This window comes from Culex quinquefasciatus, chromosome 1, assembly GCF_015732765.1.
Source record: "Culex quinquefasciatus strain JHB chromosome 1, VPISU_Cqui_1.0_pri_paternal, whole genome shotgun sequence".
NCBI classification, from domain to species: Eukaryota; Metazoa; Arthropoda; class Insecta; order Diptera; family Culicidae; genus Culex; species Culex quinquefasciatus.
Window position 1 is genome coordinate 124,418,651 of NC_051861.1, and position 15,345 is coordinate 124,433,995.

The 15,345-nt window shown below is 34.5% G+C and overlaps 1 protein-coding gene across 4 annotated transcripts in view; it reads right to left on the bottom strand.

Annotated features, from left to right (window-relative positions):
- LOC6050775 overlaps window positions 1-15,345 on the bottom strand; it is a 144,941-nt gene that overhangs the window by 87,998 nt on the left and 41,598 nt on the right. For all 4 annotated transcript variants that reach the window (XM_038251606.1, XM_038251532.1, XM_038251466.1 and 1 more), the window contains exon 3: window positions 1,133-1,316. In XM_038251606.1, coding sequence (XP_038107534.1) covers window positions 1,133-1,316 — 184 coding nt within the window. The remainder of the gene's footprint in view (window positions 1-1,132; window positions 1,317-15,345) is intronic.

Sequence of the window (15,345 nt, forward strand, 5' to 3'; positions counted from 1 at the left end):
TGATCAAAATGATCAAAATAATAAAAAAAGATCAAAATGATCGAAATGATCAAAATGATCAAAATGATCAAAATGATCAAAATGATCAAAATGATCAAAGTGATCGAAATGATCAAAATGATCAAAATGATCAAAATGATCAAAATGATCAAAATGATCAAAATGATCAAAATGATCAAAATGATCAAAATGATCAAAATGACCAAAATGACGAAAATGACGAAAATGACGAAAATGAAGAAAATGAAGAAAATGCAGAAAATGAAGAAAATGACGAAAATGGCGAAAATGACGAAAATGACAAAAATGACAAAAATGACAAAAATGACAACAATGACAAAAATGACAAAAATGACAAAAATGACAAAAATGACAAAAATGACAAAAATGACAAAAATGACAAAAATGACAAAAATGACAAAAATGACAAAAATGACGAAAATGACAAAAATGACAAAAATGACAAAAATAACCAAAATTACCAAAATGACCAAAATGACCAAAATGACCAAAATGACCAAAATGACCAAAATGACAAAAATTACCAAAATTACCAAAATTACCAAAATGACAAAAATGGCTAAAATGACTAAAATGACCAAAATGAGCAAAATGACAAAAATTACCAAAATTACCAAAATTACCAAAATGACAAAAATGACAAAAATTACAAAAATTACAAAAATGACATCAATGACAAAAATGATCAAAATGACCAAAATGACCAAAATGATCAAAATGATTAAAATGATCAAAATGATCAAAATGATCAAAATGATCAAAATGACAAAATTGAAAACATTGACAAATTGACAAAATTGACAAAATAGACAAAATTGACAAAATGGTCAAAAAGATCAAAATAAAAAAAAATGGATAAAAATACCATAACAATAAATTCAAAAACGATTTTTTACCAAATCAAAAAAAAAACTAAATGGGTTGAAATTTATTTTTGAATATTTTGCTTCGATATTTAATTTGAATTTGTCCGCTATTATTTGAGAAAAAAAGGTTAGTTTAGGTCCTCAAGCTTTCCGTGCAACTGGCCCCGGTTCTTGCTCACTTTTCCACATTCTTCCGACCAGCACCATCATTACGCGCTATTAATTACAACAATGCGCTAACTCACCATCCACTTGAGGCAGTCCAGACAGCCCATCTGGGAGGCCGCGTGGATCGGTGCCATGCCGTCGCGGGCCCGCACGTACAGCGACCCGCCCGCCTCCAGGACTAGAAACTTGAGCACCTCGAGGTGGCCCTCCTGGGCCGCCAGGTAGACCGGCGTGACGTCGTTGTCCATCTGGGTGTTGGCGCTGGAAAAGAGGGGGAGAGAGGGAGAAATGAGGTTAGAATGATTTTGGTGAGTTTCCCTAACACGGACTTCAGAATTGATATACCCCTACTGACATAAAATTTGTTTGAAGTGAAATCAGTTTTTGAGCTTCTCAATCACGGACGTCAACATCGAGGTACCTCCTTCTGAACAAAGTGCAAGTGAGGTTGTTGGGGTAAGTACAACAGTGTAGATTAAGGTTCGAGCGAACAACTGAGTAAGTACAGATAGTTTTAAGGTTACTAACCTCTGTCAAACTGTCAAATCTGTCAAAATTACCTTCTAGGTTACTAACATGAATTGAAACTCAAAGCCGGTAGCCCCTTCCGGGAAACTTTCCCAAAAGTGAAAGCCCACTTGGGGATCCCGTCTCAAAAATAAATCACCCGTTCTAAGCTAGTTCCAGCAGGCCTTGCGTTTTTCCTAGCCCATGTCCAGCAGAAATAGGTTAGGAAGTCACGGCTAGTGCTGCAATTGCCGACGCGACTGCTCTGCCAAACAGACTGGTTCAACTGGATTCTGGCCGGCACGGAGCGTTCACGTTCTCTTTCGATTCGAAGCCGGGTCGTAAGTGGCACATCAGAGAGGAGGAAGCAGAAGAAGAAGAAGATATGTTGCATGTGAAGAAGATATCGAACCGGTGAACGGGAGGGGGGGGGGGAATGTTTTTGTTGCGAAATCAGGGAGGGGGGGCTCCCTTTTTTAATCGTGTAAAGGCCGAGAAGTAGCGGTTATCTGGACGGAGGAAAGCGAGTGTGTTATGGTGAATCATGAGCGGACGGGGAGTTATGATGAACAGTTTAACGATGTTTTGCTTCTTTTACTTGTTTTTTTTTGTGGAATTGAGGAATTGAGCCGTGGCGGAACATGGCGCGAGTTAAAGTGTTTTGCCGATATGTTTTTATCTGGGGGAGGCTTGATGTTATTGATGGTTCGAAAAAAAAAACATTCAGATATTTGGGTGAAGGAACAGATTTGAATTTGAGGTCAAGTTTTTTTTTGGCTGAAGTACACGATTGGAAATCGTCACTTCAATTACGGACTTCAATGTGGATATAGCCTCAAAAGATTTGTGGTATACATGTAAATGAATTTGTAAATATTGCATTTCAATTACAGACTTCACAGTCAAGATACCCTAAAAAGTTTCCTTGTCGACATGAGGTTCCCAATCACGGACTTCAACATTGATATACCTCCCTTTCGAACAAGTCAAGTTGAACTATGCAGGTAAGTGATTTGAATATTTAGTGGTAAGGTCGTTGAAAGTTCCCGATCACGGACTTCAACATCGATATACCCCTCATTACAACTTAATGTAACTGAGGTGATTTTTTTTGAAGAATGCAGGTAAGTGTTCCAGAGTGATTCGAGCAGCAATTCTGAGTAAGTACAAAAAGAGTTTACTAATCCCAGTCAACCTGTCAAATCTGTCAATTAGAGCTGTAAGTTACTAACATAAAGGCCTAGATTTCAAATCCCATTTCTGCCCAACATTCGAATCCACCTAAGTCAATGCTATGATCGTTAGTACTCCTCATATAGGAGTTGATCCCGTTAGCTCAATTTCACTTATCCCGACGAGCCCGTAGACCCTAGTCGACCCATTTTCCAACTGCTCTGAATCACTTTCGTTACAACCCGGCGAGGGGTTCTCCCACAAAAAACCGTCCCCAATAGCCACCTCGAGCTACTTTTCCTCTCCATTTCCTCTAACTCTAGAAACAGGTCTTTGCGGAAAAACGAAACCCTGGATCGCAAGGTCAGTTTCGCTCGCGTGACTCTATGCAAATGTTGCTCCCTGGCGCAATTGGAGCGCGTAGCCTCGGGATGAAAGTGGACGATAAGTACGGCCCACTACGCTCCGCAGCGCTGTCAACGCGCTGAAACACTTTTACTGCGAGCAGTTTGAGAAAAAAAAAACTCGTTTCCGATCCCATCTGAGCTCGTGAACGCTCACGATCCAATTACCTATTGAGTAGTAGCAAATTGCACGAAAAAATCTTCACGTACAAAAGCCCCAACTTGGAAAAGCACATAATTATAATGACAGTGACAGATTGATGGCGCAGGTGGTAATGTTTGAAAGTCACGCAGGAAGCTCGTTTTTCAGTCGTTTGATTGAAAGGAAAATGGAGGCTTGCAGATCGGTCTCGTTTTTGCGTCGGTTGATTGGAGCCTATTAAACTGATTACAATTCAATTCAATGGGGGCTTTGAGCACGGAAACTGGATCTGACTTGGAGGTTTGCTGAAAAGGATATCTCCAGTGGTGGTGACAGTTTAAAGCTAGATCTGCTTGATAAACATGCTTGTGCAGGGTTAACTTGATTTTAGTTTGAGATAAACCTTCGCTAATGATCCAAGATTAGCAACTTTGTTGCCTTTTGCTGTCTTGCATCGAAAATATAAGATAAATTGCAATTTAGAACAAATTAAACTTCGAAAATTTAGTGAAATATCGATTTTGAATTAAATTTCTATCAATTTGGCAACCCTTTCCAATACTTTAAATACTTAGTTAAAAAATGCAATGCTTTTCGATACCTACAATTACGAAATTGAATGAAAGTAATTTTAGAAATCTTGTTTTAAAATTGATATAATTAAATATTTATCAGATACTTCATTTATTATGAAGGTCTGGCAACCCTGTTATAAATTTTTACCACTTAAGTAAAAATTACCAAAATTCTCATTGTTGGACGTTACATGTTTGGTATGGAAAAAAATCCAATCTTATTTAAAAAAAAAGCTTGAAATAAAAAAATAGGTGATCTGGTAGCACTGTTACTTTCCGTATACTCAAGAATATTTTATTAAATTTAATTTTGGTAAAGAGCATCAAAAGTTTAACGAAAAACTTTATTTTGTCTTGTCTTGAACTTGAAATCTGGCAACCCTGCAGACAAATCTACTTAAAAAATCAAACATGTTGTCAATTTTGAAATTTTTACAACTCTATCAAAAAACATCATTAATTGACTAAAACTTGTCGCAAACTTTTAAAAAATTAAAGAAAAATTTCCAACAATCTGGGAGCACTTCCAAAAATATCGGAAATAGTGTTGATTTTTTTATATAGAGAAAAGGTTGATCTTTGTGTGAAATCTTTTTTGAAAATTATCAAAAAATGCAGCTTAGATTAATTTTATTTTCATTCGAAAAAAAAAAATCTGGCAGCCCTGACAGATGATATGAGTTCTTAAGTGAAACTTGTATAGCTTCTCAGCAATTTTTGCGCAGCAAAATTTCCATACAAATTCTCGAGCTTGGGAGTTTAGGTGTTAAAAAAACGCATTAAAAAATCTTCCGAAAATGTTTGTAAATTTAAATGACAAAAATTCCAGCAATCTGGGTGCACTGTCAAGATTTTTGTTGGAAATCATTAAAAATCTGAAAGCAGAAAAATGCAACTCCGAATCAATTTATTTCTCGTTAAGGTTATATATTTTGATTAGGTTATTCATGTTAAAAACTCAATTTACAATAATCTGGGAGCACTGTCAGCATTTCTGCAGGAAATCTTAAAAATCATAAAATTGAGAATTATTTTACTTCTCATCAGGTAATAATTTAGGTAAAATTATTCATGTTGAAAACTCAATTTGGGGCATTTTTTTATGAAATAGTGAAGATCTGGCAGCTCTGTCTGATGCTTTAAGTTCTTGAGTAAAACTTGCATAGCTTCTTAGCGCTGTATTTAACGAAATTTCAACAATAACAACTTCTGAAATGTTTGTTAGTTTTAATGAGAAATTTCCAGATGGAAGCACTGTCTAGAAATATCGGAATTATTGTTGATTTTTGGTGGTAATCTTTAAAAAATAAATCAGAAAATGCAGCTCAGAATCATTTTATGTCCCGTTTAATTATTATATTTTGATTAGAATATTTATACTTTTTTATGAAAAAAAATAAGATCTGGCAGCTCTGTATGATGCTATAAAGTCTTAAGTGAAACTTAAATAGCTTCTCAACTCTATATAAATAAAAATAAATAAAAATAATAATAAAAATAAATAATAAAACAATAATATCGAAAATGCTTGAAAATTTAAATGAAAAAAAAAATCCAACGATCTGGGAGCACTGTCAAAAAATATCGGAAGTAGTGTTGATTTTGGGGGGAAATCTTTAGAAAAAAAAAAATCAGAAAATGCAACTCAGAATAGTTTTATTTGTCGTTTATTTTTATATTTTATATATGGGTAATATTTTTTTATGCTGAAAACTTAATTTCAGGAAGTTTTTTTTTTAAAGAAAAGATAAAAATCTTAGAGCCACGTCTTCAACGAATTTTCAACAAAAAAAAACTTTTTAAATGTTTGTAAATTTTAATGAACAATTCCAGCGATCTGGGAGCACTGTCAAGAATAATTGATGATTTTTGTGAGAAATCTTCAAAAAAGATCATAAATTGAAAACTCAAAATCGGGCATTTTTAAATGAAAAAAAAAATTAAGATCTGGCAGCCCTATCTAATGCTATAAATTCTTTAGTAAAACATGCATAGCTCCTCAGCATTGTAATTTTGCGAATTTAAAAAAAATACTTCCAAAAAACGGTTTTGTTAAGGGGGTTGACAATATTGAAGATCTGGCAACCCTGCCGTAAAATATCATAACTTAAGCGAAATTTAACCAACTATTCTAATGTTTTCAAATAAAATAATATAAAATACATTTTGACAATGAAAATGATGATTTATAAACATTCCGGCGATCTGGGAGCACTGTCAAGCGCAGTCGGCTAGTTTTCTGTTGTTTTTATGCAGGAAAACTTTAAAAATATGAACATGAAGATTATTCCAAATTGTAATGCATGCATGCAGAAATCTCAATTTTGGCAGCAAAATTTCTTATGAGAAAAAAACATCGAAGATCTGGCAACCCAGTATAATGTGTTAAGTGATCAAGTGAAAAATTATGATTTTTTAAATATTATTTTATTTCGAAAATCTGGCATCCTTGCCAACAAATGTCGTCACTTCAGTGAAATTCTACGATCTTTTCAGTGCCAAATCACAGCAATTTGGCATTATGAATAAAATTAAAAATTCTTAGAGCACTGCCAAGCGATTAATGTTCAACAAAAAAAACAGAAAAAATGATGTTTTGGATGATTTCAATGATGCATCGACCAAAATCTAGTAAAAATAACTATTCAGTTTGGTGAGCTGGAGTTTTACATCAACATCAAGATAATCATTAAAATTTTATTATTCTTTTAATTACAAAACATCTTTCGCTAATTACTTAAAAACTCTTGCAACAAAAAAAAAAACATAACTCCACAACGAAGCAACCGCTACAGTTTCTCATAATAGTTAAAACTTTAGTACCGTAAACATACACACTAAATGCCTCCCCCGCACGACACATCCCATTTTTCATTTTTATTATTATTTCAAAGACCTCGGAGCATGCGCAGATTTCACCCTCACAAAGAGTAGCGGGCCGTTTCAATTTTACTTTCGTTGAACTGTGCAATTATTTTTCATCGTTTTCTGTTGCTTCGTCGTCGTTTTTTTTGCAGGTTGAAATTGGCAGAAAGCTTCGCAAAACTGCGAGGACGACTCGGGCGCTAATGATTGTATTGACATGGGCTGATTCTTTTGCTTTTTCTTCTTCTTTCTAATTTGCTTTGCCTTTGAAACGTGGGTGACGATATAAACTACCCCGCCCCCACGAGTCAGGGTGGAGAGAAATTGGTCATAAAAATGAATGCACTGAAGTTGGAGACCTTTGAGTGCCTTAATTTATTTTGAAAATAACTGCAAAAAAACTTGAAAATACTTAGCAAATCTTAACTCTTGGCAGTTTTCCCAGAGACTCATAATAATATTCGAATACTTATATACAAAAAACGAATGTAGTTCAAATGTCACTTAAATTTTTAGTAACAGTAAGCAGTTTGGAAAATATTTCTTAAGTGGAGACATTTTATGGCAGGGTTGCCAGAACTTCGAAAATTGAAAATCATTGGAAAAGTCTTTCAAATACCTATCCAATAATATGCAGAAAATCTTCTTAGGAAATATTTGTTCAAAATCAAGATGAAAAAAAAATCTATTAAGTATCGAAATCTCAAAACAGGGCTGCCAGATCTTCAAATTTTAACGAATTTAGTTAAAAACAAGTCAACGACAAAGTTAAAATAAATTTCTCGCGAGGCACTCAAGGGTTACCTCGGAGTTAGAGCATTGACAGTTGAATGGTTTGCCGCGTGGCAATTTTCTTTTTTTCAGCTCAAGCTCAACGTGACATTCCCCTCTAATAAAATGCTCATGTTCGGGCGAGCGCCGTCAACAATAATTATAATTAAGGTTTTTTAAAATTCAACCAGCACAAGGCCGGGTAAACCGGGTGCCCATTACACGGTTTATTGGCTTCCGAATCGATTAAAAAATCCACACGATTCCACGGAATTTGCGGATTTGTACGTTTCTTCGTCTCCTTCTTCCATTTTGGATCAATTTCCAATAAGTGACCGGATCAAAGTCGAGTCGCTGTTTTTTTCTGCGTTTGCCCGTGTTGGTAGGGCTCGGTGATGTAACTTGAATCCGGGCGCGGGCTCCAATCAAGTTGTTAGTTTCGGGAAGCGGGGTGAAAATTGAAAAATTGTACACACGAAATAAATGGATTTGAAGTGGTTTGGCGCGCACGCGTTTTTCTCTGCGTCGGAAGTGTCGTGTTGCACAATAGTCGTGATTTTCGAGTTTGGTTTGGGCTGGTGTATTAATTCAATTAGGTGAGAGGGTTCTGCATGTTGAAGGTAGCAGCTTTTTGTTGATTTATTTTAGCCTGTTTCATACGTTTGTTTTTATTTTAAGACATACATTTCCAACTACAAAACTCAAAATATTTAAAAATTCAAAAAAATATTCTTTTCAACGAACCCGAAGCGTTTGGCACGGTATGTCCACGCATCCTTCCTCCCCATTAGTTTCTGTGAAATGGGTTCCGTTCACAGAATCCTCGCTGCGGTTAAAGCAGCGTAGTAGGCCTGGCCGCTCAGGCCTGAATTAAAAAAAAAATATTATTTTAACTAATGATGGGAAAATGATTTTGAGGACCATACAAAAATTATAGGCTAGTTTTCAAAATTTTGATTTTTGGGTCATATATGACCCATCAGGCTCGAAAGGGTTAATCAGGGTAATACATTTCGGGAATGTTCGAATATAATACAATTTATAGTGTTCAATAAAAACTTGGAGTGTGCACAGCAAAAAAATGGTTTTATTACAGCTGAAAATGTGGACAGACTTCGGTTGAAAAAGAAAGCATAGTCTCTCAAATTAATTGATAGGAATAAAAACCAAAACCACAAAAAAATTAAAATATGAAGTCGCAGAACAAAAAAATGGAAAAAGATGGCTACGTAATTCACATAATTCGATTTAAAAACATAAAAATACTTTTAAAAAGCATTGGAAAGAAGATTGTTTTAAATTTAAGACAAGGCGGAGCAATTTCTAGCCCTTGGGGAGCTGATGATCAAGCACATCTATAAAGGATAAAAAAATGTGATTTAGTTATAAGCTTTTCCCTTTTCTATCTCGTTTCTTTGCAATCTTGGTAAGTTTTTTCAAATGTTTTTCCTACTCTTGGTAATCCCTTAGTTAACAACAATAATTGCTTCAAAATGGATTATGATGTAACACACAAGTGAAAGGAACCCCAAAACTCTGTTATGTACTTCAAGAGAACTTATTGTAACTTGATTATGCACCAATAAAACCGAATTGAATTGAAAAATTGACTTATTTTATATGATTTTGGCAATGTTTGAAAAAAAAAAACCTCATTTATGAGGGGCCAACATAAAACTTGGCTTTTTGTTTTTACAACAATTCCCTACACAGCAAATAAAGTACCCGGGCAGACGGTAATAACAAAATTCATGCCATTTCAATAACAAATACTGTTAAAATAACAAAAAATGTTATGGAATATTCTTGCAAAATCCATTTTTGCATAAGAGCTTAATAACAGTTTTTGTTATCATAACCAAATTTGTTATTGGTTTGATATTGGTTGAAAGTCAAAACAACTTGTGAATAACATTTTTTGTTATGGAAGAATAACTCCAACTGTTATTGGGATGATCGGATTAGTTGTTAAAATAACAAAAAAGAATAACAAAGATTTGTTCGAAGAATAACGCAAAATGTTATTAGTCTGTTATTACAATAACAATCCAATAACAAAAATATCATAACGGCGAATAACAAATCTTGTTATAAATAACATAAAATGTTATTGGCCTAGTATTTTCAAATAACAAAAAATGTTATTCCCACGTTATTTCCGTCTGCTCGGGTAGTAATCCAGCTGCGTGTAAAATGCCTGGGTGTAATATAAATTTTGCATTATTTTATGAAATTCTGTGTAATATTACACCCTGAAATATGTAACCCATCAGTATAGGGACGTGGCGTTACATCGTGCTGCCACCTGGTTTTTTTAAGTGCAAGAGTGGAAAAGTGCTGAGTCATCGTCTAAAAATAGACGGCGTCCTATCTCGCCCAGCAAAATGAAGTCGATAAAGTAGTCGGTTTCGATGAGAAAAAGTGGAAAATGTAGTCTAAAAATAGCGACGCCATCCCCCTATGGGAAACCTACTTGACCGAAATGTCAAGCTCATATATACGTTTATCCTTTCCATTTTTCATCGGCCTGATGGCCGAGCGGGCTAAGGCGCCAGTCCTTACTGTTGGTGCTGGGTTTGAATCCCGTCGGTTGTGTTTACAAAAATTGTACATGCGGCGTGTAATATTAAGTGTCTTTTTTGACGAAGGTGATGTGCATGCTTTTGCATGCGATTTGACCATTGGATTTTTTGCTGTGTATACTTTAAGTAAAAATATGTATTAGGTAATTTTTGTAATGTCCCAAACTATGCCTTAATGCTTTCAATTAGAATTTAAATAATAATGGTATTTTTTCTATAACAATATGTCAAAATAGGCATTTTTTTTAAACTGGTAGTAGAATTATGAAAAAAAAAAATAAAAAGGCAAAAAGTAATGATAGTTATAATGGTGGTAAAATTATTAAAATACTATCAAAAATAAACTTAGACGAAACAAGTTAAATGACAATTTATATCAAAATCAAAAGTAAAATACTAACAAGAAAAACATAAGCCAGCGAATTTTTTTTTTTTGTAAAACAAATGATGCATAAAAAAAAACATCACTTCTAAAAAAGTAGTCATCCAGCTGCGTGTAAAAGGCCTGGATGTACAATAAATATTGCATTATTTTATGCAATTTTATGTGATTTTACGCCCATCAGTATGGGAAACCTACATTACCGAAATGTCAAGCACATATGTGCGTTTATCCTTACAGCTTTTCATCGTTCTGATGGCCAAGTGGGCTAAGGTGCCAGTCCCTGGTGTTGGTGCTGGGTTTGAATCCCGTCAGTTGCAACTTTTTTCTTGTGTTTGCAAAAATTGTACATGCAGTGTGTAATAAGTGTTTATTTTGACGAAAATATTTCCAACGGCCAAAAACAAAAAAAAAAAATAAAGAAAAAAAGAAAAAAAAATAAAGAAAAGAAAGCAAAAGAACAATAAGGAAAAAAAGAAAAATAATAAAAAGGAAAAAAAATTGTTTGTTTTTATTTCTCAATTTTATAAGTGCTTCATTTTTATTATCATTTTTTTCTGATAAAAAAATTCAAGCTTACATTTTTTTTATCTAGTATTGTATGTAGTAATTTGAAGTATCGAATAACAAAAAGAAATCTAGAAGTGTTTTTCACAACATCAGTGTTTTTATTGATAAACAATTAAATTATTATCGTTAAAAATCGTCTTCTTTTGAATGTCAAACAGTATTTCAATTTACTAAACCGTGTTAAAAATCCATGAAATAGTTGATAAATTTTCACTAAATTTTAAGTCACATTTGTACAAAATTGAGAAATTACCACAAATACAAAGAAAATTGAAAATAAGACGTACTTCAGGAAAACAAAAATCAATAAAAATGTTGATAATATTTCGCAAATTTTAAGTCTCATTCGTATAACACTGAGAAATTTTCACAAAATACGAAGAAAATTGAAAACAAATTGTTGATAAATGTTCACTAAAGTTAAAGTCTCATTTGCATAAAAATTAAGAAATTTTCATAAAATACAAAGAAAATTGAAAACAAAACGTATTTTAGGAAAATATAAAAATGTTCAAAAAAACAAACAAAAACATGACATTTCTTGGTGTGAAATACTCATATCAGCATAATTTTTCCTCACTTCAAATATGTTTTTTCTCAATTTGCCAAATAGGTAACAAAAATATTAAAAATTTGAAAAGATTTTTTTCTGAAAAAAATTGTTTTAATTACGATTTACATTTACACAATTTTTTTCAATTCAATTCAAATTATTTCATAAGTAAAATATCAATTCAAAATTTCGTATTTCTGTTAATCTTATGATTTTTAGGATTTACTTCCAACTATGATTTGTACTTTAGTTCATTTTGATGTAATTGGATATTCTAACAATGGATTTGACTTGAGCAGGATAAATCACGAAAAATAACCTTCGAAATATGAAAATAACCAATTAAGCAAAATATATATTTTATGAAAATTTTCAAATTATTATAAGTTTAATAAGGTTGTCGAAATTAATTATTGAATAGATTTTTTCAAAAATTTACAAAAAATGCGACATTTTTCAGAAAATACATATTAACATACGAAATAAAGTGAGATTTTTATTAGATTTTTATCATAGATAATGCGATATTATGAAGTAATACCTTTCTTTTTTTTATATTTAGCAATTGGGTGCCAAAACAACCTGAAATTATTTTAATAAATTTTCACAAAACCTGAGATATTGATAACAAAATGTTAGCAAATCACAATTTTGCTTTAATAGAACCAGTTTTTTTTTTGTGATTTGCAATTAAAAGGGCTCTAGTACGTCGTTTATAGACCACCCAGTTTTTATGGATTACCCCCAAAAAAGTTCATTTTTTCACCAAACATTCTCTTAGATTTGTACAACAATTGATTTATGATATCTTAAGTCCAAAAATTACAATAAGATTAAAATTGAAACTGAGAAATTTTCACTTTGTCACTTTCAACAAAAAGTGTGATTTTTGTTTTTTTTATAAAACTTATTTTTATTTGCAAAAATTAACAATTCTGAAATGAGACATTTTAGTAAAAGACCCATAATCTTTCATGAAATACCTAAATTTCAAAAAACAAAATATGAAAAAAAACAATCTACATGAAACTTTTGAAGTAACTTCACATAATCTGCGTTTTTCAGTTTTAAAACTTTACTAAAGATTTTGAATTGAATCGTTTTCAAATACAGTCCAGACTCGATTATCCGATTCTTTTTTCTACGTTTAACATCGAATTCGACTTTTGCTACCCAATTTCTGTTAAATTTGAATATTTGATTGTCTTTTTAATTTAATTTAATTGATTAATTTTAATTTTTAATTTTATTTAATTAATTTAAAATTAAATACCATCGCCATTTTGACCGCCATCTTGGATTTAAACATTCTGTATCACTTTAGAGAAGTTTATGGGTCTTACCAAAGCTCGAGAATAAATTAGACATAAAAAAACTTATTTTTTCGTAATGATTATCCGAAGTGAAATTTTTCCGAGGTCAATCGATTCTGGGCTGTACTCTTATTTTCAAACTCTCCATTAAAAGTGTCAAACAAGAAATTTCGAATAAATTATTCCTAAATAAGATTTTTTGTTATCAATGTCCACTATACTGTAGTCCAGACTCGATTATCCGAAGGCCTAGGAAGAATTTCACTTCGGATAATCGAATCACGAAAAAACAAATTTTTCGTTGCCTAATTTTTGATTGTCGAGGTTAGGTATGACCCCTACGCTAAAATGATTTAGATTTTTAAAATCCAAGATGGCGGCCAAAATAGCGGTGATGCAATATTGAAAAAATACATTTTATTTTTTAATAGACAATCAACAACTCAAATTTGACTAAAATGGGGTCGTAGAACTAAAATTTCATAATAAAAACAAGAAAATTAAAAAAATACGAAAGCAATTTTTTTTTGTTCGTGATTCGATTTTCCAAGGTCCGGATAATCAAAGCTTCGGAAAATCGAGGCTTCTGATAATCGAGTCTGGACTGTACCAATATTGTCACAACATCTTAGTTTATTGTGTTTAACAAATTAAATAACCGCTGGCTAGCAGATTTGAATAATATTGATATGAAAATAAAAAAAAAAGTCAAAATAACGTAAGCGTAATATTTTTCCACAATAATTGCAAGGAAACTGAAATTAAACAAGGTAATTGTTCAAAACACAGTTACAGCAGTTCCTACTTCCAATTTCCGCATGCATCAATAGTTAAGTCATTTCAATTTTCACACCTAACAGTTCTTTCCCACACAATGTAATCGAACACCCTGACTTAACACCCATAGAAAAGGTCGGAACCTTTTCCTCCTTCGCGCCTTCTTACCTGATTATGTTCATCTCCGTCTTCTTCTCACCTCCTCCAGCACCCTCAATCACACTGCCCTCACTCTTCAGCACCTCCACCGGACAGTACCCATCGATCTCGTCCGGATCTTCATCATCTTCCTTAACCGCTGGTCCCCCTCCTCCTCCTCCCATCAAATTCTCCACCTTCACTCCGCTCAGCTTGATCTGCTCCGAGCAACGACTTCTCAAACTTCCCGCTGCTCCCCCTCCCGCTGCCCCGGAAGTCACCCCCATTGTTACTGCCTTGCCATTGTTCTTCACCTTCTCACACTTGCTGTACGTTACACTTGAACTTCCAACAATGGCTCCTCCTCCTCCTCCTGCTACCCCGCCCGCCCCAGCACTTCCGGAGCCGCTCGTGAGACTGCTCACGCTGGTGCTCGAGCTGGCCCGCGAGCACTCGTCGTCGATCATGGCGGCGACGGTCACAGCAGGCGACGCCTTCGATGTTTTGATCTGCTGGGAGGCCTGATCGCGCCGAAGGTACTCGAACTCCTCGTACGAGTCGGACGTTGCCGACGAGGACGAGGACGAGGGGGAGGACGAGCGGGACAGCAGATCGCTACGGCGGTCCTTGTCCAGCATTTCCTCCAGCGTGGCGGCGGCGGCGTTGATGTTGTTCTTTTTGCGGCGCCGCGACAGCATGCTCAGGAAGCTGTTGATGATCGCAATTTTGACAGTTCGCGCGGGACGGGTTGCTACGCTATTGTTTTTGTTTTCGTTTTTTTTTCAGCGTCGCTTCGCGATGTCCATCGCTAGTGGGAGAATGCACAACCTACAAATCGAAACGAATTCTTGACGTTGAAGTCTTTCTCCCCTAAAAAAAAAATGTCACATTTTGAGTGTTTAAGCTGATGGCGATGATCTCGAAACGCGCACAACAAACCGGTGCGAAATCTAACATCTTAATGACAGCGATCGCTGGCACGGATTGCGCTGTTATACCGCGAAAGAATGTTGCTGCAGCGATTGTTGGAAGGAAAAGAAGAAAGCTCGTCGCAGCGAAGCTTTCGGTGCATAATAATCAGAGCTTATGAGGCGTCGAGGCAAATTCGCAATTAAATGTGCTCGCTTTTCAACACTTCTTTTTTCTTCTTTATTTTTATTATGATATGTGAGCTCAGCCTCAGCCAATTAACTGCTCAATTTCAGGGGCTGGGGGCGTAATGAGTAACGAGAGCCGCACCACGGTTGGAATTTCGAAATCTGAGAAGCTTATGGAAGAATTGAACAGCGCGACTCAGCTTAAGGTGGTGATGACAGATTTAACAGCGTGATAGCGTGTGATAGGGCATTATACCACCCCTCAGGTGGCATGCAGCGACGTTTTTTTTCTAGAGAGGGTGGATTGGATAATTATGCTAATAAGTTTTTCAAGAAGAACAGAAAAAACGTTACAGCTGGCAGAAAGTGAAAATATAACTAAGCCTTTGCACACGGATAGAAATCCTGTCCGGGAAATCGACAACATTGTTCTCGATTCGT